This window comes from Hippopotamus amphibius, chromosome 2, assembly GCF_030028045.1.
Source record: "Hippopotamus amphibius kiboko isolate mHipAmp2 chromosome 2, mHipAmp2.hap2, whole genome shotgun sequence".
Classification (NCBI taxonomy): Eukaryota; Metazoa; Chordata; class Mammalia; order Artiodactyla; family Hippopotamidae; genus Hippopotamus; species Hippopotamus amphibius.
In genome coordinates, this window is record NC_080187.1 from 185199183 (window position 1) to 185225088 (window position 25906).

The 25906-nt window shown below is 36.8% G+C and overlaps 1 protein-coding gene across 37 annotated transcripts in view; it reads left to right on the plus strand.

Annotated features, from left to right (window-relative positions):
* Window positions 1–25906, plus strand: part of MGA (MAX dimerization protein MGA) — a 166690-nt gene that overhangs the window by 72152 nt on the left and 68632 nt on the right. For 31 of the 37 annotated variants that reach the window (XR_009051326.1, XR_009051327.1, XM_057721766.1 and 28 more), the window contains 2 exons: window positions 1002–1156; window positions 1735–2865. Coding sequence is in view for 35 of the 37 variants with exons in the window: in XM_057721766.1 (XP_057577749.1) it covers window positions 1802–2865 (1064 nt within the window). In the remaining 2 variants the exon portion in view is untranslated. The remainder of the gene's footprint in view (window positions 1–1001; window positions 1157–1734; window positions 2866–25906) is intronic. The other 6 variants (XM_057721775.1, XM_057721776.1, XM_057721771.1 and 3 more) reach the window with 2 other exon arrangements.

Sequence of the window (25906 nt, forward strand, 5' to 3'; positions counted from 1 at the left end):
ATTAGCAGTTGTCCCAATTATTCTTCTCCCTTTTCACTGTCAACCACTGGTCTACTTTCTGTATAGATTTGCCTATTCTGGAGACATTTCATGTAAATGGAATCATGTAGTGTATGTGGTGTTTCTCTTGTAACTTTTATGAATTAACTAATTTAGTGTATGTGTTTTTTTTTTTTCTTTTGGGGAATAGGTTGTATATTCACAAGATACAAAATTTAGAAAATGTCAGTACATATTTTTCCAGCCACCCTGTTTTCCCTTGATAAAGCCAGTAGTACCAATTCCTCTTTATCTTTACAGATAGTCTGTGTGAAGCAAATACGTACACATTTTTTTCATTCTTTGGCTTTTTCTTTGTTTAAACTTTATAGATGTAGCATAATCTACAACTCTTGAACTTTATGCCCTTAATATATCTTGTAGATAATTTTGTATGCATACATGAAGTTTATAATTCTCTTTTCTAGCTGCAGAATATTCCACTCTGTCATTGTACCACCATTTATCACGGGTGTGTGTGTGTGTATTTGCACGCATGTATATAAGATAAAGTCCTAGAAGAACTAATGTTTCATGGGATGTATGCATTTGTACCTTTCATGTTACCCTGTCATCTTACACTCTTAGCCGCTGGTTAGATGAGAATGCTGGTTGATATACACCCTGTCCAACACCTCTGACAAACTTTTGATTTTTGCCATTCTGATAGAATAAAAAACAGTATCTCATGATGACTTTAATTTCTTCTATTCTGAGACTATGTATGTTTTCATAACCATTTGCTCTTCCTATCCTTTGCCTATTTTTCTATTAGATTTTTTGTCTTGATTTGTATAAAAAGATGCCTTTTTATATTAGGGAAATGAGTTCTTTATAAGTTGCAAATACCGCTTTCCAGTTACTTATTTGTTTTTTTATTTTGCATGGATAGTTTTTGTCATATTAAAAACAAATTTACATGATTTTGAGTTTAAAAATTTTGTTGTCTTATTGACTTCTAGGTTTTGCGTCCTACTTATTATCAAAAAGTGTTTCTCAAGATTTCTTTAAGAATTAAAACTACACTGAGACTGAGGAAAGAGTTTTAAATGTTTGGTCTGTCTGGAATTTTTTTCAGTGTAAGGTCTGAGGCGTGGAGCCAACTGTTTCCTTCCCAGTAAGTTCCAGTGATTTGTCATGGTTTCTTTAAATGTATGTACTAACAAGTTAAGTAGCATTTTACTTATGTATGAACTCATGCCAGTACCATAATAAAAGAGCTGATTCTATATAATGATAACATGGAAATTTGTTAATTTTTACTCATCTCAGGAGAACTTGCTAAGTAATGGAATCCTCTGGCAGGATTCATAAAGTACTGGGATCCTGTTAAAATGCAAATAACTTTCCAATTTAATCTCTTTAAGTCTGTATACTTTTATACCTTCATGTAGTTTTTCTAAAATGAATATACACTTTTTATTTTTATGTGAGATTATAGTAGGTATAGTGAATTATTGGAGGATTGGGATATGAGTAATTTAACTAATTAGGTTAAAATGAACTTTAAAAAGATGATCAGATATTCCAGAATGAGTGTCTTTACAGTGATTGAGAGAAAGGCAGAAGCAAAGTCTTAGAAGAATTTAGGAAGATATTTTGGGAATAACATAATCATTCTTGTATTTTTGTGAACAAAATAAATGTTCACTTGATTAAAGTGTTTTATGTTCTGTTTTTTTACTTGTTTTTTAGGCTGGGAAGGCCGCTGTGATTATGTGGTAACTACGGTTATCTTACTACTGATTTTCCCACTGGAATCATGGAGGAGAAACAGCAGATTATATTGGCTAATCAAGATGGTGGGACAGTGCCAGGAGCAGCACCTACCTTCTTTGTCATCCTAAAACAGCCAGGAAATGGCAAAACTGATCAAGGAATTTTGGTTACTAATCGGGATGCTTGTGCTTTGGCTAGCAGTGTGTCATCACCAGGAAAATCTAAAGGAAAGATTTGCCTTCCAGCTGATTGTACTGTAGGAGGAATCACTGTCACTTTGGATAACAATAGTATGTGGAATGAATTCTATCATCGAAGCACAGAGATGATTCTGACCAAGCAGGGAAGACGCATGTTTCCTTACTGTCGTTATTGGATAACAGGTTTAGATTCAAATATGAAATATATCCTCGTCATGGATATATCTCCTGTGGATAACCATCGTTATAAATGGAATGGTCGCTGGTGGGAGCCCAGTGGGAAGGCTGAGCCCCATGTTTTGGGGAGGGTTTTTATTCATCCAGAGTCTCCTTCCACAGGTCATTATTGGATGCATCAACCAGTATCTTTCTATAAACTCAAACTTACCAACAATACACTGGACCAAGAAGGGCATATCATCCTGCACTCTATGCATCGCTACCTGCCGAGGCTTCATTTGGTGCCTGCGGAAAAGGCTACTGAAGTGATACAATTAAATGGCCCTGGTGTCCACACTTTTACCTTCCCACAGACTGAATTCTTTGCAGTAACAGCTTATCAAAACATTCAGATTACCCAGTTGAAAATAGATTACAATCCATTTGCTAAAGGCTTCCGGGATGATGGGCTAAATAGTAAGCCCCAGAGAGATGGAAAGCAAAAGAACAGCTCTGACCAAGAAGGGAACAGTGTTCCCAGTTCTCCTGGTCAGCGGGTCCGTCTTACGGAAGGTGAGGGGTCAGAGATACAGCTAACTGATTCGGATCCTCTATTGAGGGGTCATGAAATATCAGGCAGGGGTTTGGAGAAGCCTCCCGTTAATATAAAACGAGACTTTCTTGGTTTCATGGACATTGATTCAGCACTTGGTGAAGTTCCTCAGTTGAAGCAAGAGGTTTCTGAAAGGTAGGTAACAGTTTTCCTGTTCTTAGAGATAAAAGGAAGATTTGAATTTAAAGTATTGGTAGTGTGGACTGCTGACTTTAGACATTGGTAAATGCAAGCCCTACAAAATATACCACAGTTGCTTTTACACTCTGTGAAGTGACAGTTCATTTTTCTGTAATGAATATTGACTGGGTTCACAATCCAAAATTGTAGGCAAATTAGATGACTTATCAGAATGGGGACCTTAGATTTAGATTTTAGATATAGACTTTTGTTAATCTTGTGTGGCTGTTCCTTGTTAATATGCGAGGGTGAGTCAAAAATTATCTGCACGCTGGCTGGAGAATTTATTTTAATTAACTTTTAGAAAAGACAGATACATCATTTTTTGACATAATATCCTTGGCTTTCAATACACTCTGTTCATCTGTCAACAGGCTTTCGTATTCCCTTGCTAAAAAATGTTTTAGGCTGAGCTGTGAGCCATGAATGCACCGCTGTCTTCACTTTTTCATCAGAAGTGAATCCGGCTCCTTCTTGATGGCTAACAGTTGTGCGACCCTCTTTGACCCTCTCTATCCATTCACATACACTTCTTTGCAACAAAACACTTTCTCCATACTTCGCACAAAGCCTTCGATAAATAATGGCACCAGGTACACCCTCAGACCACAAAAAATGAATCATTGCACACTGCTCTTCTTTCAAGCAGATCACAAGCGTGGCATCCGTTTTTGCTTGCGCCGCAGTTACAAATGAACTGTTGTAACACGTTCACACTTGCCCAGCAGTGACTGGGGAGACAGTAGCCTTGAATGGAAAGTGCTGGTAAGGCAGAGCGGCCAACAGAAGTTTTTAATATAACTGGAGTGTGGATAAGTTTTGACTCACTCTCGAATATAGACAACTTTTAAAAAACGTTGAAGTATAGTTGATGTGTAATACATATAGACAACTCTTGATTGATTGGGGAAGGGAAAAGAATGACCCCCAAATCATAACTGAAACAAAACTTATCTAATGAGGCACAGAGAGCTTTAAAGCAAACTTACTTATATCTAGTATATAAGAATTTTCTGCCCTGTGGACATCCTAATCTATAAATTGCCTGTCTGAAAAACAAGCTGAAAGTTATTACATGTTAAAATAGCATGATACACTCCTGAGCTTTTTAAATTTGCACTTGTGTTATTTATTTTTATCAAAGGCTTTATGTTTTTAGAGCAATTTTAGGTTTGCAGCAAAGTTGAGAGGAAAGTAGAGATTTCCTGTACAGCCCCTGCCCCCACACATGCATAGCCATTCCCATTACCAGCATCCCCCATCAGAGTGGTACATTTGTTACAATTGATGAACCTGTATTCATGCATCATAATCACCCAAAGTCTGTAGATTACATAAGGGTTTGCTCTTGGTGATACACATTCTGTGGGTTTGGACAAATATGTAATACATGTATTCACCATCATAGTATCATACAGTATTTTCGTTGCCCTGAAAATCCTCTATGCTTCACCTCTGGCAACCTCATAGCTTTGCCTTGTCCAGAATTTCATGAAATTGGAATCATACAGTATGTAGCCTTTTCAGATTGGCTTCTTTAATTGTAGTTCATTTATTCACTCATCTCCTGAAGGACATCTTGGTTGCTTCCCAGTTTTGGCAATTTTATGAATAAAGCTGCCATGAACATCCATGTCCAAATCTTCAGTTCATTTGGATATATACCAAGGAGCATGGTTGCTAGATTGTATGGTAAGAGTATGTTTAAATTTGTAAGAAACTGCCAAACTCTTCCGAAGTGGCTGTACCATTTTGCAGTGAATGACGAGTTCTTGTTGCTCTGTGTCCTTCTCAGCATTTAGTGTTGTCAGTTTTCTGGATTTTGGCCTTTTTAATAGGTATGTAATAGTATCTTGTTTAAATTTGCCTTTCCCTGATTACATGATATGGTGCATGTTTTCATGTGCTCATTTGCCATCTGTGTATCTTCTTTGGTGTCTGTTAAGGTCTTTGGGCCATTTTCTGATCAGATTGTTTTACTGTTGTTTTAAGAGTTCCTTGTGCATTTTGGATAACATGTCTTTTGCGAATATTTTCTCCCAGTCTGTGGTCTGTTTTTCATTCTCTTGGCGTTGTCTTTCACAAAGCAGTTTATTATTTTGATGAAGTTCAGCATATCAGTGATTTCTTTCACGGATCATGCCTTTGATTTTGTATCCAAAAGGTTGTTGCCATATTTAAGGTCATGTAGGTTTTCTTCTAGGTTTTCTTTTAGGATCTTTATGGTTTTGTGTTTCACATTTTGGTTTATGATCCATTTTGAATTAATTTATGTGGAAGTTGGAAGGTCTGTGTCTAGATTCATTTCTTTACATGTGGATGTCCAGCTGTTCCAGCACCATTTGTTGAGAAGGACTCTCTTTGCTTCATTGTACTGTCCTTGCTCCTTTGTTAAAGATCAGTTGACTCTATTTATATGAGTTTATTTGTGGGCTCGCTAGTCTGTTCCATTGACCTATTTGTCTGTTCTTCTACCAATACTACTCTGTTTTGATTACTGTAGCTTTTTAAGTAAGTCTTGAACTTGGGTAGTGTTAGCCCTTCAGCTTTGTTCTTCTCCTTCAATATTTTGTTGGCTGTTCCAAGTCTGTTTCTTCTCTACATGGACCTGAGAATTCATCATTATCCACAAAATAAAATAACTTGCTGGGATTTTGATTGTAGTTGCATTGAATCTATAGATCAAGTTGGGAAGAACTGACATCTTAACTATAGCGAGTCTTCCTATTCGTCAACATTGACTCTCTCTCCCTTTATTTAGCTCTTTAATTTTTTTCATCAGGGTATTGTCATTTTTCCCCATATAGACCTTGTATGTATTAGATTTATACCTAAGTATTTCACTTTTGGGGAGTGATAATGTAAATAGTTTTGTGTTTTAACTTCAAATTCTACTTGTTCTTTGTTCATACATAGGAAAACAATTGACTTTTTTACTTTATCCTTGTATTCTGCAACCTTGCTATAATCACTTACTAGTTCCAGAAGGTTTTGGGGGATTCTTTCGGATTTTCTACCTAGATGATCATGTCATTTGTGAACAAAGACAGTTTTATTTCTTTCTCCCAAATCAGTATTCCTTTATTTGCTTTTCTTGTCTTATTACATTTGCTAGGACTTACAGTATAATGTTGAAAAGGAGCAATGATAGGAGACATCCTTGCCTTGTTTCTGATCTTAGTGGGAACGTTTCTAGTTTCTCACCATTAAGTATAATGGCTGCTTTAGGTTTTTCGTAGATATTCTGGGTTGTTGTTGTTGTTGTTGTTTTTGAATCATGCCTTGTGGCATGTGGGAATCTTAATTCTGTTTGTAGATAATTCTTTTTTTTTTCTCCTCTCTGTAGATTTTTTTTTTCTTTCTTTGCTGCATTGGGTCTTCATTGCTGTGTGTGGGCTTTCTCTAGTTGTGGAGAGTGGGGGCAACTCTTCATTGCAGTGCATGGGCTTCTCATTGTGGTGGCTTCTCGTTGTGGAGCATGGGCTCTAGGCATGTGGACTTCAGTAGTTGTGGTGCACAGGCTCAGTGGTTGTGGCTTGCGGCCTCTAGAGTGCAGGCTCAGAAGTTGTGGTGCACAGGCTTAGTTTCTCTGAGGTCTCTGGGATCTTCCTGGACCAGGGATTGAACCCATGTCCCCTGCATTGGCAGGCATATCCTTAACCACTGTGCCACCAGGGCAGTCGCTCCCCTTTGTAGATATTCTTGATTAAGTTGAGGAAGTTCCCTTCTATTGCTAATTTATTGAGAGCTTTTATCATGGATGGGTGTTGGATACTGTCAAAAGCTTTTTCTGAATCTGTTGATACCAAGTGACTTTTTTTTTCTTTTCTGGTTTATTGATGTGATGAATTACATTAATTGAATTTTGAATGTTGAACCAGCTTTGCATATCTGGAATAAATCCTACATGGTCATGGCATATAGTTCTTTTTGTATGTTTGATTTGAGATTATTTGGTTGAGGACTTTTGCGTTTATGTTCTTGAGGAATAATGGTCTGTTGTTTGTTTATTTATTTATTTATTTATTTATTTACTGGCTGTGTTGGGTCTTTGTTGCTGTGTGCGGGCTTTAGTTGGGGAGAGCAGGGTCTACTCTTCATTGCGGTGCTTGGGCTTCTCATTGTGGCTTTTCTTGTTATGGAGCATGGGCTCTAGGTGTGTGGGCTTCAGTAGTTGTTGCACGTGGGCTCAATAGTTGTGGCTCTCAGGCTTTAGAGCACAGGCTCAGGAGTTGTGGTACACAGGCTTAGTAGCTCTGAGGCACGTGGGATCTTCCCGGACCAGGGCTTGAACCCGTGTCCCCTGCATTGGCAGGCAGATTCTTAATCACTGCACCACTAAGGAAGCCCCCTGTTGTTGTCTTTGTTTGGTTTTGGGATTGGGGTAATGCTTGCTTCATAGAACGAATTAGGAAGTGTTCCCTCTACTCCATCTTCTGAAAGAGATTGTAGAGAATTGGTATCATTTCTTATATGTTTGGGAAAATTTACTAGTGAACCCATCTGGGCTTGGTGCTTTCTGTTCTGGAAGGTTATTGATGCAATTTCTTTAGTAAATATAGGCCTGTTTTGACTGTCTGTTTCTTGAGTTTTTCAAGGAATTGGCTCATTTCATCTAGGTTATCAAATTTGTTGGCATGAAATTGTTCATATATTCCTTTATTATCCTTTTGATGTCCATGGGATCTGTAGTGGTGTCCCTCTTTCTATTTCTGGTAGTAGTAATTTGTGTCTTCTCTGTTTTTTCCTTAACCTGGCTAGAGGCTAATTGAATTTTTAATTGATCTTTTCAGAGATCAATAAAAGAAATCAATAAAAAATCAGCTTTTGGTTTTATTGATTTTTATCTATTCATTTTTCTGTTTTCAATTTCATTTCTTTCTTTCCTGATTCTTATTTCTTTTCTGCTGCTTACTTTGGATTTAATTTGCACTTCTTTTTCTAGTTTCCTAAGGTGGAAACTTAGATTATTGTTTTTAGCTCTTCCTTCTTTTCTAATATATGCATTCAGTGCTATATTTCTTTCTAAGCACTGCTTTCTTGTGTCCCACAAATTTTAGTAAGTTATATTTATGTTTTCACTTAGTTCAGAATATTTTAAAACTTCTCTCGAGATTTCTTCTTTGACCTGTGTGTTATTTAGAAGTGTGTTGTTTAATCACTTACTTTGGGATTTTCATTATTTTTCTGTCAATGATTTCTAGCTTAATTCCATTATAGTCTTCTAAATTTTGAAAGATATGTTTGATGGTCCAGAATGAGGTTTAGCTTGGTGAATGTTCCATGTTAATGTGAGAAGAATGTGTATTCTGCCGTTGTTGAATGTAGTCTTATATATGTCAATTATATCTAGTTGATTGATAGTATAATTGAATTCAACTATGTCCTTAATGATTTTTTGCTTGTTGGATCTGTCTATTTCTGATGGAGACTGTTTCCGTCTCTATCTAATAGTAGATTCATCTGTTTCTTTTAGTTTTTGCCTCATGTGGGTTGATACCCTGTTTGGGGGCACGATTATGTTAAGGATTGTTATGTTTTGGAGGGTTGACCCTTTATCATTATGTAATGCCTTTCTTTATCCCCAGTAACTTTCCTTACTTGTAAGTCTACTTTGTCTGAAATTAAAATAACCAGTCCTGCTTTCTTTTGATTAGTTTTAGCATAGTATATTTTTCTCCATCCATGTACTTTTTGAAAAAATTATTGATTGATTCATTTCGGCTCTTCTTGCGGCATGCAGGATCTTTGAGGCATGTGGACTCTTATTGACCACATGCAGGCTTAGTTGTGGCATGTCGACTCTTAGTTGTGGCATGCATGTGGGATCTAGTTCCCTGACCACGGATTCAACCTGGGCCCCCTACATTGGGAGTGTGAAGTCTTACCCTCTGGACAACCAGGGAAGTCCCCATCCATTTACTTTTTTTTTTTTTTTTCTTTAGAATAAAAAATTTATTTTGTAAATCAAATGATCACTTTCAAATATATCTATGCAAATTCAAATGTTTAGGTATTAGATTTTTAAAATAATATACCAATGTTATCATATACAATTGGAGGGAATAATAGTTGAAATATAGTGTAGGCAGAAGTTGTAGTTTTTCACATTCAACTTGAACAAACAGAAAAGTATACTAGTCACATAGAATTAAATATTTCATTTTGGGTCATAAAAATATGCCCACTGTTATATAGTAAAATGTAATTGAGTATTCGCTTAAGTAATGAAAGAGTTAAGAAATGATTTGGGTTATAATCAGAAGAATATAAGTTATAAATCTGTAGAAAGGCTGATATTTTCCAAATGAAATTCCAATAAAAGGCTAAACAGTCTCAAACATTTTATATAAAGAGTAAATTTTTCCTGATTAACATGTTTTTGCTTTAGTGTCGGAAAAGTCACAACACATTTGATAAGTGTATGTTGAGAGCCAGTTTTCTAGATGTGAATCCTGTAGTGCCATCTATATATTTGTTCAGAAACGATGCCAAAATTCTTAGAACACAGCATATCGGGGGGCCATCCATTTACTTTTAATCTTTATGTGCCTTTATATTTAAAGTGGGTTTTGTGGATAATATATAGTTGGGTCTTGTTTTTTGATCCATTCTGGCAATCTTTCTTTTAATTGGTGCATTTAGACGGTTGACATTCAAGGTGATTATTGAAATCGTTGGACTAATATCCACCGTATTTGTTATAGTTTTTCTTTTGCCCTTGTTCTTTGTTCCTATTTTTGTTTTTCACTCTTTATCCGCCTTTTGTAGTTTTAGTTGAATGTTTTATGTGATGTGGTTTCCTCTTTTTCCTTAGCATATCAGTTATGCTTTTTTTTTTTAAAACTGTTTTTAATGGTGCTCTATGGTTTGAATATACATTTACAACTTAACCCAGGTCCACTTTCAGATAGCACTATATTGCTTCATAGGTAGTATGTAAATTCTCTCTCTTTTTCTTTGTATCATTGCTGTCATTCATTTCACTAATGTGTAAGTACATATATGTGATACAGGCATAAGCATAATGATCAAATACATTGTTACTGTTATTATTTTGAACAAATTGTTACCTATTAGATCAACTAAGAACAACAACAAAAAGTTTTTATTTTACATTCACTTATTTTTTCCTTGTTCTTTATAGAGATCTGAATTAGATCTGTGTTATTTTCCTTTTGTCTGAAGAACTTCTTTTAATGTTTCCTGCAAGTCAGATCTACTGGCAACAAATTCTGTTAATTTTTGTTTGTCTGAGAAAGTCTTTATTTCTCCTTTAATTTTGCAGGGAATAGAATTCTAGGTTGGTGTTTTATTCTCTGAATACTTACTATATTTCACTTTTCTTGATTCTGTGAGAAGTTGGATATAATTCTTATCTTTGTTCCTCTGTAGGTAAGGTGTCTTTTTTTTTGTGGCTTCTTTTAGTATATTTTCTTTGTCTTTGATTTTCTGTGGTTTAAAAATGGCATCACTACATACAGTCTTTCTGGCAGTTACCCTGCTTTGTGTTCTGTGAGCTTCTGGTTCTGTAGTATCATGTCTGACATTAATTTGGGGAAATTGCAGTCATCACTGTTTTAAATATTTCTTCTGTTCCTTTCTTCTCCTTCTTTTACTCCCATTATGTGTATGTTACATCTTTTGTAGTTGTCCTACAGTCTTTGAATATTCTGTTGTTTTCAGTCTTTGTTTTCTTTCCTGTTTGGTTTTGGAGGTTTCTGTTGATATATCCTCAAACTGAGAAATTGTTTCCTCAGCAGTGTCCAGCCTCCTAATAAGCCCATCAAAAGCATTCTTCATTTCTTTTACCATGTTTTTCATCTTTAGCATCTCTTTTAGCTTTTTTCTTAAGATTTTCATTTCTCTGCTTACATTGCACATGTGTTCTTGCATGTTGTGTCCTTTATTTATTAGGAGCCTTAGCATGTTAATCATCGTTTTAAATTCCCAGTCTGGTAATTTCATCATCGTAGTATGATAATTTTGATGATTGCTCTGTCTTCAAATTGTGGGGTTTTTTTGCCTTTTAGTATGCTTTGTAGTTTTTTCTTGACGGCTGGATATGATGTGTTAGGCAAAAGGAAGTGCTGTAAATAAGTCTTTAATAAAGTTGTGGTAAGGAATGGATGTGAGGAAAAGGGAGGTGTTCTTTAGTCCTCTGATTAGGTCTCAGTTTTTTAATAAGCCTGTGCCTCTGGACTGTGAACTTCACAAGTGCTTCTCATTTTCCATCTTACCCCCTTAAGTTGGATAGGATTTTTTTTCCCCCATTTTTTTAAGGACTTTTATTGAGATATAATTAACATTCAGTAAACTGCATATGTTTAAAGTGTACAATTTGATGTTTTTTTTGTTATTAGTAATGTATATATGGCAATCCCAATCTCCCAATTCATCCCCCCCCCCACCCGGCTTTTCCCCCTTGGTGTCCATATATTTGTTTTGTCACCTGTGTGTCTATTTCTGCCTTGCAAACTGGTTGATATGTACCGTTTTTCTAGATTCTGCATATGTATGTTCATGTATGATATTTTTCTCTTTCTGACTTACTTCACTCTGTATAACATTCTTTAGGTCCATTTATGTCTTTACAAATGTCCCAGTTTTGTTCCTTTTTATTCCATTGTATATATATACCACATCTTCTTTATCCATTCATCTGTTGATGGACATTTAGGTTGCTTCCATGACCTGGCTATTGTAAATAGTGCTGCAGTGAACATTGGGGTGCATGTGTCTTTTTGAATTATGGTTTTCTCTGGGTATATGCCCAGTAGTGGAATTGCTGGGTCATATGGTAATTCCATTTTTAGTTTTTTAAGGAACCTCGATACTGTTTTCCATAGTGGCTGTATCAATTTACATTCCCAGCAGTGGTGCAAGAGGGTTCCCTTTTTTCCACACCCTGTCCAGCATTTATTGTTTGTAGATTTTTTGATGGTGGTCATTCTGACTGGTGTGATGTGATACGTCACTGTAGTTTTGATTTGCATTTTTCTAATAGTTATGTTGAGCAGCTTTTCATGTGCCTCTTGGCTATCTGTATGTCTTCTTTGGAGAAATGCCTATTTAGGTCTTCTGCCCATTTTTTGATTGGGTGTTTTTTTTTGATATTGAACTGCATGAACTATTTATATATTTTGGAGATTAATCCTTTGTTGATTCGTTTGCAGATATTTTCTCCCATTTTGTGGGTTGTCTTTTCATCCTGTGTATAGTTTCCTTTGCTGAGCAAAAGTTAGTTTCATTAGATCCCACTTTTTTTTGTTTTTATTTGCATTACTCTAGGAGGTGGGTCAGAAAAGATCTTGCTGTGATTTATGTCAAAGAGTGTTCTTCCTATGTTTTCCTCTAAAAGGTTTATAATATCTGGGCTTACATTTAGGTCGTTAATCCAATTTGAGCTTATTTTTGTGTATGGTGTTAGGGAGTGTTCTAATTTCATTCTTTTACATGTAGCTGTTGGACAGGATTGGTTAGAGTAGGCTGGATTTGGATATTTCCTTTCCCTAGATCAGTTAGGATCTGATAAAACCTCACCAGGTTAAACTCTGGTTAACTAGTTTCTTCAGAGGTTAGGCTTTGTTGTTAAAAGTAACAGAGACTGACCCCCCCCCCCCCATTCCCCCACCCACCAGATTTTTCTCATGAGGGGATTTTTACTGTGAGAACCTGGTCAAGCTCCTGGAGGAAAACTTTCAAAAATGTGGGAGCCCCCTATAACTGGATACCTCTGGAGTTTTAAACTCAGGCTTGTCTACACTGAATCTCCAGCAATTTGTCAGTTACACTTAAAGTTTTTCTACCCTGGCAGTGGTTCCCAAGGTAGTTTCCATTGTCAGTTACTGCTCCAGTAAAGCCATGATCCCCGGTATCCACCTGTCTGTTTTAGCAGTTTGCCCTGTGTTCTCACTGTCTGTTATGGATTCAAAAGATTTGTTCATTTTTTTCAGTACATTTAACCCTTCACTTGTTAGGACATAGTGGCTGTTTCTAAGTTCCTTACATGTGTGGTTGGAAACTTGCCTTATCTGATTGTTAAAACCTGAGTTTGGCAGAAGTACATCCCAGCCCAGTACTTTTCTTTTACCTTCCTTTTTTTTTTTTCACTTAATTCATATCCCATTAACAGCTACTATTCTTTGAGTTTGGAATCCCCACATTCATGAGTTCCCTTTGACTTGTTTATGGGCAAGTTAGTGCTTTTCTATTTTTGAAGGGTTGTTGACGGGTGGAGTCAGTGTTACTCTAGCAGTGAAGAGGTTTTTCTTTTATTCTATCAGGGGGAAAGTGGTTTTCAGTTCATGCTTTTCACCGTGATTTTATTTTATTTTTATTTTTTGCAGTTCCAGCTAGTGGATGTCATCTGTCATACTTGCTTCTCCAGCCACTGTCTGATCATCTTGATCACCCAACACAATTTTTAAAAATTTAAACACTTCAACACCAGTATTTATATTTTTTTAATTTGTAATTTTTTTATTTTTTTAATTAATGTTTTTTTTTTAATTTATTGGCTATATTGGGTCTTCGTTGCTGCATGCAGGCTTTCTCTAGTTGCGGTGAGCTGCGGCTACTCTTCGTTGTGGTGCTCAGGCTTCTCATTGCAGTGGCTTCTCATTGCGGAACAGAGGCTCTAAGACACATGGGCTTCAGTAGTTGCAGCATGTGGGCCCATTAGTTGTGGCTCACAGGCTCTAGAGCACAGGCTTTGTAGTTGTGGCGCATGGGCTTAGTTGCTCCACAGCATGTGGAATGTGCCCAGACCAGGGCTCAAATCCGTGTCCCCTGCATTGGCAGGTAGGTTCTTAACCACTGTGCTACCAGGCAAGCGTGTCAATACCAGAATTTTTTAAAAGTTGATTTTATTGAACAATAGTTGCTATACAATGTTTTGAATTTCTGTTGTACAGCAAAGTGTTTCTTTGTACATATGTAAATTCTTTTTTGTATTCTTTTCCATTATAGTTTATCACAGGACATTGAATATACAGTGCTGTACAGTAGGATCTTTTTGTTTATCCATTCTGTGTATAATAGTTTGCATCTGCTAATCCCAGACTCCCAGTCCATCTCTCCCCTCCCCCCCCCGCCCCCTTGGCAACAAGTCTTTTTTATATGTCTGTGAGTCTGTTTCTATTTTGCAGATAAGTTCATTCGTGTTATATTTTAGATTCCCATATATAAGTGATGTCATATGGTGTTTGTCTTTCTCTGTCTGACTGACTTCACTGGGTATGATAATCTCTAGTTTCATCCATGTTGCTGCAGATGGCATTATTTCATTCTCTTTTTATGGCTGAGTAGCATTCCATTATTGGGTTGGCCAAAAATTTTGTTTTTTTCCCCGTAAGATGGCTCTTGTAGCACTTAGTTGTCTTTAACTTCATTTAAAACTGTTTTGTTAGACTGTGTTGTGACAGCTGTGATATCAGCGTGCATTTTTAAAAAAGCTTATCAAAATTGGTGAATTTTTGTGTAGCTATTTTAATATTGAAGATGGAAGAAAAATGCAACATTTTTAGTGTATTATGCTATATTATTTCAGGAAAGGTAAAAACACAACCAAAACGCAAAAAAAGATTTGTCCAGTGTATGGAGAAGGTGCTATGACTGATCGAACATGTCAAAAGTAGTTTGTGAAGTTTCCTGGTAGAGATTTCTCGCTGGAGGATGCTCCACAGTCAGAAAGACCAGTTGAAATTGATAGCAATCAAATCAAGACATTAATTGAGAACAATCAATGTTATATATACCATGCGGGAGATAGTTGACAAATTCAAAATATCCAATCAAGCATTGAAAATCATTTGCACCAGCTTGGTTATGGTTTATCACTTTGATGTTTGGGTTCCATGGAAGTTAAGCGGAAAAAAACCTTCTTGACTGTATTTCCACATGTGATTCTCTACTTAAATGTAACGAAAACGTTCCGTTTTTAAAACAAATTGTGACAGGTGCTGAAAGGGGGTTACTGTACAGTAATGTGGAATGGAAGAGGTTGTGGGGCAAGTGAAATGAACCACCACCAACCACACCAAAGATGGTGATGTTGTGTATATGGTGGGATTGGAAGGTAGTCCTCTATTATGAGCTCCTTGCGGAAAATGAAACGATTAATTCCAACAAGTACTGCTCCTGATTACAGCAATCTGGAATTAGTCAACAGAAAACGTATAATCTTCCATCAGGGTGACGCAGGATCGCATGTTTCTTTGATGACCAGGCAAAAACTGTTACAGCTTGACTGGGAAGTTGATTCATCCACTGTATTCACCAGACATTGCACCTTCGGATTTCCACTTATTTTGGTCTTTACAAAATTCTCTTGTTGGAAAAAATTTCAATTCCCTGAAAGACTATAAAAGACACCTTGAATAGTTCTTTGCTCAAAAAGATAAAAAGTTTTGGGAAGATGGAATTACAAAGTTGCATGAAAAATGGCAGAAGGTAGTGGAAGAAAAGGGTGAATACATTGTTCAGTACAGTTATTGGTGAAAATGAAAAATGTGTCTTTTATGTTTACTGGAAAATCGAAGGAACTTTTTGGCCAACCCAATATATGTACCACGTTTTCTTTATCCGTTGATGGACATTTAGGTTGTTTCCATGTTTTGGCTGTTGTGAATCCCAAGAACATGGGATGCCTGTATCTTTTTGAATTATAGTCTTGTCCAGGTAGATACCCAGGAGTGGGATTGCTGGGTGCTATGGAAACTGTTTTTAGTTTTTTGAGAAACCTCCATATTGTTTTCCATAGTGGGTTCACTAATTTACATTCCCACTTACAGTGTAGGAGGGTTCTCTTTTCTCCACATCCTCTCCAGCATTTGTTATTTGTAGACTTTGTAATGATGCCCTTTCTGACCCATGTGAGGTGATAACCTCATTGTGGTTTTAATTTGCATTTCTCTAGTAATTAGTGATGCTGAGCATCTTTTCATGTCCCTGTTGGCCATCTGTTTGTCCTCTTCGGAGAAATGTCTGTTCAGGTCGTCTGTCCATTTTTCGATTGGATTGTTTGTTTTTGCTGTTGAGTTGTATGAGCTGTTTGTGTAGTTTGAAAATTAAGCCCTTGTTGGTCACATCATTTGCAAATATTTTCTCCTAGTTCGTAGGTTGTCTTTTTTTGTTTATGGTTTCCTTTGCTGTACAAAGTCTTTTAAGTTTGATTAGATTCCCATTTGTTTATTTTTGCTTTTATTTCTATTGCCTTGGGAGACTGACCTAAGAAAACATTGCTATTAATTTATATCAGAGAATGTTTTGTCTATATTCTCTTCTAGGAGTTTTATGACAACATGAGTATTTTTACCCTCATTATCCCAAAGCAGTTTAATCTGTCCTTGGATGATGGAGAATTTACTTTCTTTCTTTAAAATAAATAAGTTTATTTATCTATTTATTGGCAGCATTGGGTCTTTGCTGCTGGGCACAGGCTTTCTCTAGTTGTAGCAAGCAGAGGCTACTCTTCGTTGTGGTGTGCGGGCTTCTCATTGCGGTGGCTTCTCTTGTTGCGGAGCATGGGCTCTAGGCATGTGGGCTTCAGTAGTTGTGGTGCACGGGCTTAGTTTCTCTGAGGTATGTGGGATCTTCCCAGACCAGGGCTTGAACCGGTGTCCCCTGCATTGGCAGGCAGATTCATAACCACTGAGCCACCAGGGAATTCTGAGAATTTACTTTTAAAATTACTTTGGAGGTGAGAAGGAGTTTGTTAGCTGAAAGAGTCGTGTATTTCTTTGTTACAGACAGTAGTTTTGGGTGTTACCTGTGGTATTATAAGCTTCTGGTCTTAATGAGTGAAGAAAATGGTTCAGAGTTATGAATGCATATATATCTTTGTTACTGAAGGGGAAAAAACAACTTCACATGCATGCTCCAAGAAATAGCATTATCTTCATGTCTGAACGTGATATTGAGTTATATGCAAACTTTGTCTTCAAATGCTTGATTTGGGAGCTGAGATTATTTTGAGGCAGGGGTTGTAATGAGAACTCTTAGGATTTACTCTTTTAATAACTTTGATATATGACATACAGCAGTGTTAATTATATTAACCATGTTGTACGTTATAAACCTAGTGCTTACTTATCTTATAACTGGAAATTTATACCTTTTCACCACCATTATCCAATTTCCATTCCTTTGCCTCCAGTAACCACAAATCTGATCTCTTTTTCTGAGTTTGTTTTGAAGTATAATTGACCTGCAACACTGTGTCTGTTCTGTTCTGCAGCATAGGATGATTTGATATTTCTGTACATTACAAAGTGATCACCATGATAAATCTAGTTACCACCTGTCAGCATATAAAGATGTTACATTATTATGGGCTGTATTTCCTGCAGTGTATGTTTCATCCCTTTGACTCATTTATTTTGTAATTGAAAGTTTGTATCTCATAATTTCCTTCACCTATTTCATTCATTCCCCCCACCCTCCCCTCTTCTGGTAACCATGTGTTTCTTCTCTAGATCTATGACTCTGTTTCTGTTTTGTTATGTTTGTTCATTTTTTTTAGATTCCACTTATAAGTGAAATTAAACAGTATTTGTCTTTTTATGTCTGACTTCACTTAGCACAGCATCCTCTAGGTTCATCCATGTTGTTGCAAACAGCAAGATTTCATTCTTTTATGGCTAATATTCATCTATCTATCTATGTATCATCTTTATCCATTCACCTATTGATGGACACTTAGGTTACTTCATATCTTGGTTATTGTGAGTAATGCTGCACTGAACATAGGGGTGCATATGTCCTTTTGAATTAGTGTTTTTGTTCTTTTTGGAAAAATACCCAGAAGTGGAATTGCTTGGCAATTGCTATGGCAGTTCTATCTTTAATTTCGTGAGGAACCTCCATACTGTTTTCCACAGTGGCTGCACCAATTTACATACCCACCAACAGTGCCTAAGGGTTCCCTTTTCTCCATATTTTCTCTAGCACTTGTTATCTGTTGTCTCTTTGATAATATCCATTTTGACAGATGTGAGGTAATAGCTCATTGTGGATTTGATTTTCATTTCCCTGATGATGAGTGATGTTGAGTAGCTTTTCATGTACCTGTTGCCCATTTCTATGTCTTCTTCGGAGAAATGTCTATTTAGGTTCTCTGTCCATTTTGTGATCGGATTGCTTCTTTTTGTTTTTTTGTTTTTTGATGTTGCATTGAATGAACTTTTGATTATTTTCGATATTAGCCCTTTGTTAAATTGTTTGCAGTCTTTTCATTCGTTGATGGTTTCCTTCCCTGTGGAAAAGCCTTTTAGTTTGATATAGTTCCATTTGTCTGTTTTTGCTTTTGTTTCCCTTGCCTCAGGGGACATATCCACAAAAAATATTGCTAAGACTGATGTCAAAAATATTGCTAAGACTGCCTGTGTTTTCTTCTAGGAACTTTATGATTTCAGGTCTTACCTTTAAGTCTTTGATCCACTTTGAGTTAATTTTTATATATTGTGTGAGAAAGTAGTGCAGTTTGATTCTTTTGCGTGTAGCTGTCCGGTTTTTCCAACACCATTTATTGAAAAGGCTGTCTTTTCCCCATTGTATATTCTTGCCTCCTGTGTTGTAGATTAAATGCCCATAGAAGTGTGTGTTAATTTCTGGGCTCTCTATTCTGTTCCATTGATTTGTGTCTGCTTTTCTGCCAGTACCATATTTTTTGATGACTGTAGCTTTGTAGTATAGTTTGAAATCTGGCAGCATGGTACCTCCAGTTTGTTCTTTCTCAGCATTGTTTTGGCTATTTGGGGGTCTTTCGGGTTTTCATACAAATTTAGAGCAATTTGAAAAGTGTCTGTGAAAAACGCTCTTGGTATTTTGATAGGGATTGCACTCAATCTGTAGATTGCCTTGGGTAGTATAGTCATTTTAACAATATTAATTCTTCCAGTCTATGAACATGGTGTATATTTTCATATGTTGGGGTTGTCTTAATTCTTTCCATCATTGTCTTACAGTTTTTTGAGTACAAGTCTTTTACCTCCTTAGTTAGATTTATTCCTAGTTATCTTATTTCTTTTTGATGCAGTTGTAAATGAGATTGATTCCTTAGTTTCTCTGATAGCTCATTAGTATATAGAAAAGGAACAGATTTCTGTTTTAATTTTGTATCCTGCAACTTTATGGAGTCATTTATTTGTTTTAATTGGTTTTTGGCGACCACTTTAGGATATTCTATATATAGCAATAGTATATCACCTGCAAATAGTGACAGTTTTACTTCTTCCTTTCCAACTTGTATTCCTTTTATTTCTTTTTCTTTTCTGATTGCTTTGGCTAGAATTTCCAATATCATGTTGAATAAAAAGGGTGAGAGTGGGCATCTTGTTGTGTTCCTGATCTTTTTTTTTTTTTAAATAACTTTTTCTAATGGTTTATTTATTTATTTTTATTTTTGGCTATGTTGGGTCTTTGTTGCTGTGCAAGGGCTTTCTCTAGTAGTGGCAAGTAAGGGCTACTCTTCATTGCAGTGGCTTCTTTTGTTACAGAGCACAGGCTCTAGTTGTGTGGGCTCCAGTGGTTGTGGCACATGGGCTCAGTAGTTGTGGCTCATGGGCTCTTGAGCACAGGCCCAGTAGTTGTGGTGCACAGGCTTAATTGCTTCACAGCTTGTGGGATCTTCCTGGATGAGGGCTTGAACCTGTGTCCCCTGCATTGGCAGGTGGATTTTTAACCACTGTACTGCAAGGAAAATCCCTGTTCCTCATCTTAGAGGCAGTGCTTTTAGCTTTTCACCATAATGGTGTTGCCTGTATGTTTGTCACATGGCCTTTATTATGTTGAGGTATGTTCCCTCTGTACCTACTTTGTTGATAGTTTTAATCATAAGTGGATTTTGAATTTTGTCAAAAGCTTTTTCTGCATTTATTGAGGTGATGTGATTTTTATTCTTCAGTTTGTCAATGTGGTGTTACCAGATTGATTTGCAGATATTGAACCATCTTTGAATCCCTGAGATAAATCCTACTTTATCAAGATTTATGATCCTTTTATATTTATTTGCTGTTTGTCTGTGCTGATCTTAGTTGTGGCCTGTGGGATCATTATTGCCATGTTTGGGATCTTCGTTATGGCGTGTGAGATTTTTAGTTGTGGTACGTGGAATCTTTTAGTTATGGCACGTGGGATCTTTAGTTGTGGTATGCGGTTCTTTTTTTTTTTTTTTTTTTTTTATTTTTTGGCACACGGGCTTAGTTGCTCCGCGGCATGTGGGATCTTCCTGGAGCAGGGATCGAACTCATGTCCTCCGCATTGGCAGGCAGACTCCCAACCACTGCGCCACCTAGGAAGCCCTGGTATGCGGTTCTTTTAGTTGAAGTGTGCGATATCTAGTTCCCTGACCAGGGATGGAACCTGGGTCTCCTGCATTGGGAACATGGAGTCTTAACCACTGGACCACCAGGGAAGTCCCTGTTGATGCTTTTAATGTATTATTGAATATGTTTTGCTTATATTTTGTTGAGAATTTTGTGTTTATGTTCATCAGTGATATTGGCTTGTAATTTTTTGGGGGGGGGGGAGTGTCTTTGATTTTGGTATCAGGGTGATCCTGGTCTAGTAGAAGTTTGGAAGCATTCTTTCCTCTTCGATGTTTTAGAATATTTTGAGAAAAGTAGGTGTTAATTGTCTAAATGTTTGGTAGAACTCACCTGTGAAGCCGTCTGTTCCTGGATTTTTGTTCCTTGGGAGTCTTTTAAGTTAACTGATTACATTTTATCACTGGTACAGTAAGTCCCCAATATACCAACGAGTTCTGTAACAAGAGTGCATTAATAGGTTCAATTTGTTCGTAAGTCCAACATAGTTATCTTTGGTACCCAGCTAACACAGTTGGCTATATAATACTGTATTGTAATAGGTTTATAATGCTTTTCACACAAATAGTGTATAAAAAGCAAACACAGAAAATAAACAAAACATTTTAAATCTTACAGTACAGTACCTTGAAAAGTACAATAGTACAGTACAACAGCTGGCATACCAGGGCTGGCATCAAGTGAACAGGCAAGAAGACTTACTGACTGGAGGAAGGAGGGGAGGTGGAAGATAGTAGGGCTGAAGGATCTTCAGCAGTAGGGGATGGAGGGCAAGGTGCAGTTTCACTCATGCCTGACATTGATGGAATGCACATTTGCATCTTTGCAAGTTCACAACTTGAAGATTTGTATGTAGGGGACTTACTGTAATCAGTCTGTTTATATTTTGTATTTCTTCCTGATTCAATCTTGGGAGATTGTGCTAGGTGATTATTCTTAGGAATTTATCTAGTTCTTCTAGATTGCCCGTTTTATTGGCATATAATTGTGTGGCGTAATCTCTTTTTGATCCTTTGTGTTTCTGTGGTGTTGGTTGTTACTTCTCTTTTGTTATTTTTGATTTTTTGAGGTCCTCTTTTTTTTCTTGATGAACCTGGCTGAAAGTTTGTCGGTTTTGTTTGTCTTTTCAAAGAACCAGCTCTTAATTTCATCCTTATTTCTTTTTTGAAAAGGAAATTGCTGCTTCATATTGTGTATTGCACAGTGTATGGAAATACCAGCTGATCCTTTATATCGATTTTGTATCCTGCAGCTTTGCTGAATTTATTAACTAATTGTGTGTGTGTGTTATTTAGAGTTTTCTACATATAGGATTATGTCACCTATGGTAGAGATACCTTTACTTTTTCTTTTCCAATTTGAATTAGTACTATTTTTTTTCTTACCTAATTGCTTTAGTTACAGTTTTCAGTACTATGTTAAATAGAAGTGGTGAAAGTGGGAGCATTTTGGTTTTAATTTGCATTTTTTGAGTGCATTTTCAGTAATTTCCTCAGAAAGGATGTATGGGACATAGAATTTTAGAACACTTAAATAAAATCACTTCTAAGGAAGGTAGTCATCCTCTTCTTGACTCCCCTCAACAATTTTCTTCTTGCATGTTGAAAAATAGCTTTATTATGCTGTCATACTTTGTTTTTTGGCTGAGTGTTTAATTCTGTGCTGAAAATGTGTTGTTGGGGTTCCAGTTTCCTGTTGAAAAGTTTGATTCCTGGTAGTTTGAAGGCTCTTAAGATTTTTTTGTTGATCTCTTATAGTATGAAATCTCACAATGATGAGCCTTGGTGTGGTTGTTCTCATCATTGTAAGAAAACAGTTTTTCTTTTTTTTAGCTCTTCATTGGATTATAATTGCTTTACACTGTTGTGCCAGCTTTTGCTGTACAACAAAGTGAATCAGCTGTGTTTATACATATATCCCCATATCCCCTCCCTGCCGAAAATCCCTCCCACCCTCTCTATCCCAGCCCTCTAAGTCATCATCCATCATTGAGTTGATCTCTCTGTGTTATGCAGCAGCTTCCCACCAGCTATCTACTCTACATTTGGTAGTGTATATATGCCAGTGCTACTCTCTCACTTCGTCCCCGCTTCCCCTTCACCCTTCACCCCATGTCCTCAAGTCTGTTCTCTACTTCTGCATCTTTATTCTTGCCCTGTCACTGGGTTCATCAGTACCATTTTTTTAGATTCCATATATGTGAGTTAGCATACAGTATTTGTTTTTCTCTTTCTGGCTTACTTCACCCTGTATGACAGTCTCTAGGTCCATCCACCTCACTACAAATAACTCAGTTCCATTCCTTTTTATGGCTGAGTAATATTCCATTGTATATATGTGCCGCATCTTCTTTATCCATTCATCTGTTGATGGGCATTTAGGTTGTTTCCATGTCCTGGCTATTGTAAATAGTACAGCAGTGAACATTGTGGTACATGTTTCTTTTTGGATTATGGTTTTCTGTGGGTATATGTCCAGTAGTGGGATTGCTGGGTCATATGGTAGTTCCATTTTTAGTTTTTTAAGGAACTTCCATACTGTTCTCCATAGTGGCTGTACCAATTTACATTTCCTCCAACAGTGCAGGAGGGTTCCCTTTTCTCTGCACCTTCTCCAGCATTTATTGTTTTTAGATTTTTTGTTGATGGCCATCGTTCAGTATTTCTTATTAGGTATTATGGTGTTGGCTTTAGGTTTTTTGTAATGCCCTATATCACATTGAGAACTTTCCTTCCAGTCCTGATTTCCTAAGTGTTGTTAAGAATGAGTATCGAGGGACTTCCCTGGTGGCGCAGTGGTTAAGACTCTGCCTGCCAGTGTGGGGAACATGGGTTTAATCTCTAGTCTGGGGAGATCCCACACGGGGGAGCAGCTAAGCCTGTGTGCCGCAACTACTGAGACTGGGCTCTAGAGCCCATGAGCCACAACTACTGAGCCTGCATGCTGCAGTAACTGAAGCCTGCGTGCCGTAGAGCCCATGCTCTGCAACAAGAGAAGCCACCACAATGAGAAGCCCGCTCACTGCAACAAAGAGTAGCCCCAGCTCGCTGCAACTAGAGAAAGCCCACACGCAGCAACGAAGACCCCACACATCCCTTCCCCCCAAAAATATGAGTATGGAATTTTATCAAATGATGTTGTTGTATCCATTAAGGTGTTGTTTGTTTTTCTCCCTTTTTTATTTTTATCTCTTAAAGTGTACAATTTGTTTTTTTTTCTTATTAGTCATCTGTTTTATACATATTAATGTATATATGGCAGTCCCAATCTCCCAGTTCATCACATCGCAACCCCCCCAATTTCCCCCCTTGATGTCCATATACTTGTTCTCTACATCTGTGTCTCTATTTCTGCCTTGCAAACTGGTTGATCTGTACCATTTTTCTAGATTCCACATATATACGTTAATATACTATATTTGTTTTTCTTTCTGACTTACTTCACTCTATGACAGTCTCTAGGTCCTCCATTTATTTTGTGAGTATGGTTAAGTAATTAGTTTTTAAAAATTTTTTTAAAAATTAATTTTGGGGGGAGGCTGTGTTCGGTCTTCATTGCTGCGCTTGGGCTTTCTATAGTTGCAGCAGTGGCTGCTCTTCATTGTGGTGGCTTCTCCTGTTGTGCAGCACAGGCTGTAGGCGTGCAGGCTAGTAGTTGCGGTGCGTGGGCTCTGTAGTTGTGGCTTGTAGGTGTTAGAGAACACACATGCTCAGCAGTTGTGGCACATGGGCTTAGTTGCTCCGTGGCATGTGGGATCTTCCCCAACCAGGGATTGAATTGTGTCCCCTGTATTGGCAGGCGGATTCTTAACCACTGTGCCATCAGGGAAGTCCTGGTTAATTAATTTGATTTTTTTTTTTTTTTTTTTTTTTTACAGTGGGGTGGGGGCTGTGTGGGAGTGAGGGCTGGAAATGCTGTAAGAGCTTTTGTATTCCTGGAATAAAAACGACTTGGTTGTAATAACATCATCTTAAATATTGGGTTCAATTTACTGATATTTCATTGAGGATTTTTACATCTGAATTCATGAAGAATATTTTTATTTCTGATACTTTGGTTTCAGGGTTTTGCTTTTTTCATAAAACAAGTGGTAAAGTGTTAGATTCTCCTGTATTTTCTGAGTTTGTGCAAGGTTGGCACTTTATCATGTCTTTGCTAGACTTGAAGAAAGCCGTAGAGTTTTCTTTGTTGGCAGGTTTCAAATCATAAATTCAATTTCTCCATTGTTATCTGTTTAATTCAGTTTTTTCCTCTTTATTTCCTCCTTTCTGCTTGCTTTTGTTTTAATTTGCCTATTTCAATTCAGGAGTTGGCAGACTAAGACCTGTGGACCTGCCGTGTTGTTGTTTTTTTTGTTTGTTTTTTTGTTATGGCCCACAGACTGTGGTTTTTATATTTTCAAATGGTTGGGGGAAAACAAAAGAATAGTAATATTTTGTGATGTGAAAATTATATAAAATTCAAATTTCAGTGTCCATTTGTTAGAACACAGCTATGCTCACTTATTTATGTATTGTCTTGTGGCTTCTTTTATGCTGTGGTGTGGTAGAGTTGAGTAGAGATTGTACAGTCTTCAAAGCCTAAAATTTTTATTATCTAGCCCTTTCCAAAAAGTTTATCAATCCCTAAGATAATTGATTTTAGACCTTTTATTTCAAGCTATAAAATCCCACTTAGCACTGCTTTAGGTGCATTCTACAAATTTTGGTATGTTGTGTTGAAATTGTTATTAATTTGTAGTTTGATTCTATTTTTTTCTATGTAAAACCTTTGAAATAGCATTTATCATGACTCTGCTGCATTGTCTAGCCTATGGTTCTGTTTTAATACTTCAAGAACACTTGTACAGTTGTTGGATGTAGTGTTCTATAAAGTCTTACCAGGTAAGTTTAATTCATTGTTCAATTAAATAATTAATTAACTTGGTTGAACTGGGTCCTAGTTGCAGCAGATGGGCTCCTTGGTTGCAGCTCGTGAGCTCCTTAGCTGTGGCATGTGAACTCTTAGTTTCAGCATACATGTGGGATCTAGTTCCCTGACCAGAGATCGAACCCAGGCCCCCTCCATTGGGAGTGCGGAGTCTTAACCACTGTGCCACCAGGGAAGTCCCTGTCTTTCTTTTTTGTACTATAAATTTTTGCTTCAGATATTTTGATAGGATACATATACATTTAGGATTGTTGTATCCTTTTGGTGAATTGAGCTCATAAATTTTTTATAATAACCCTCTTTGTCTCCGATGGTACTCTTAAAGTCTGCTTTGACTCGTGTTATTGAGCCACATTGGCTTTCATCTGATTTTCTGTTTGCGTGGTTTTATCTTTTTTCTTCCTTTTATTTTTAGTCTGTCTGTGTCTTTAGATTGAAATTGTTGTTCTTTTATTTTATTTTATTTTATTTTATTTTATTTTTAATTGTTGTTCTTTTAAATAGCTTATAGTTGGGACCTTTTTCTTTGTCCACTCTAGACTTTTAATTGGACTGTTTTGTTCTCGTACATTTAATATTATTACTGATGTGGCTGTGCTTTAAGCATTTCATCTTGGTATTTTCTGTTTCTGTCATCTATTCTTTTATTCTTCCTTGTTTTCATTTAGGTTACTTTTTTAAAATTCAATCCATGTGGCCTATTGGTTTTTTAGCTGTGACTCTGTAAATTTTTTGTTTTT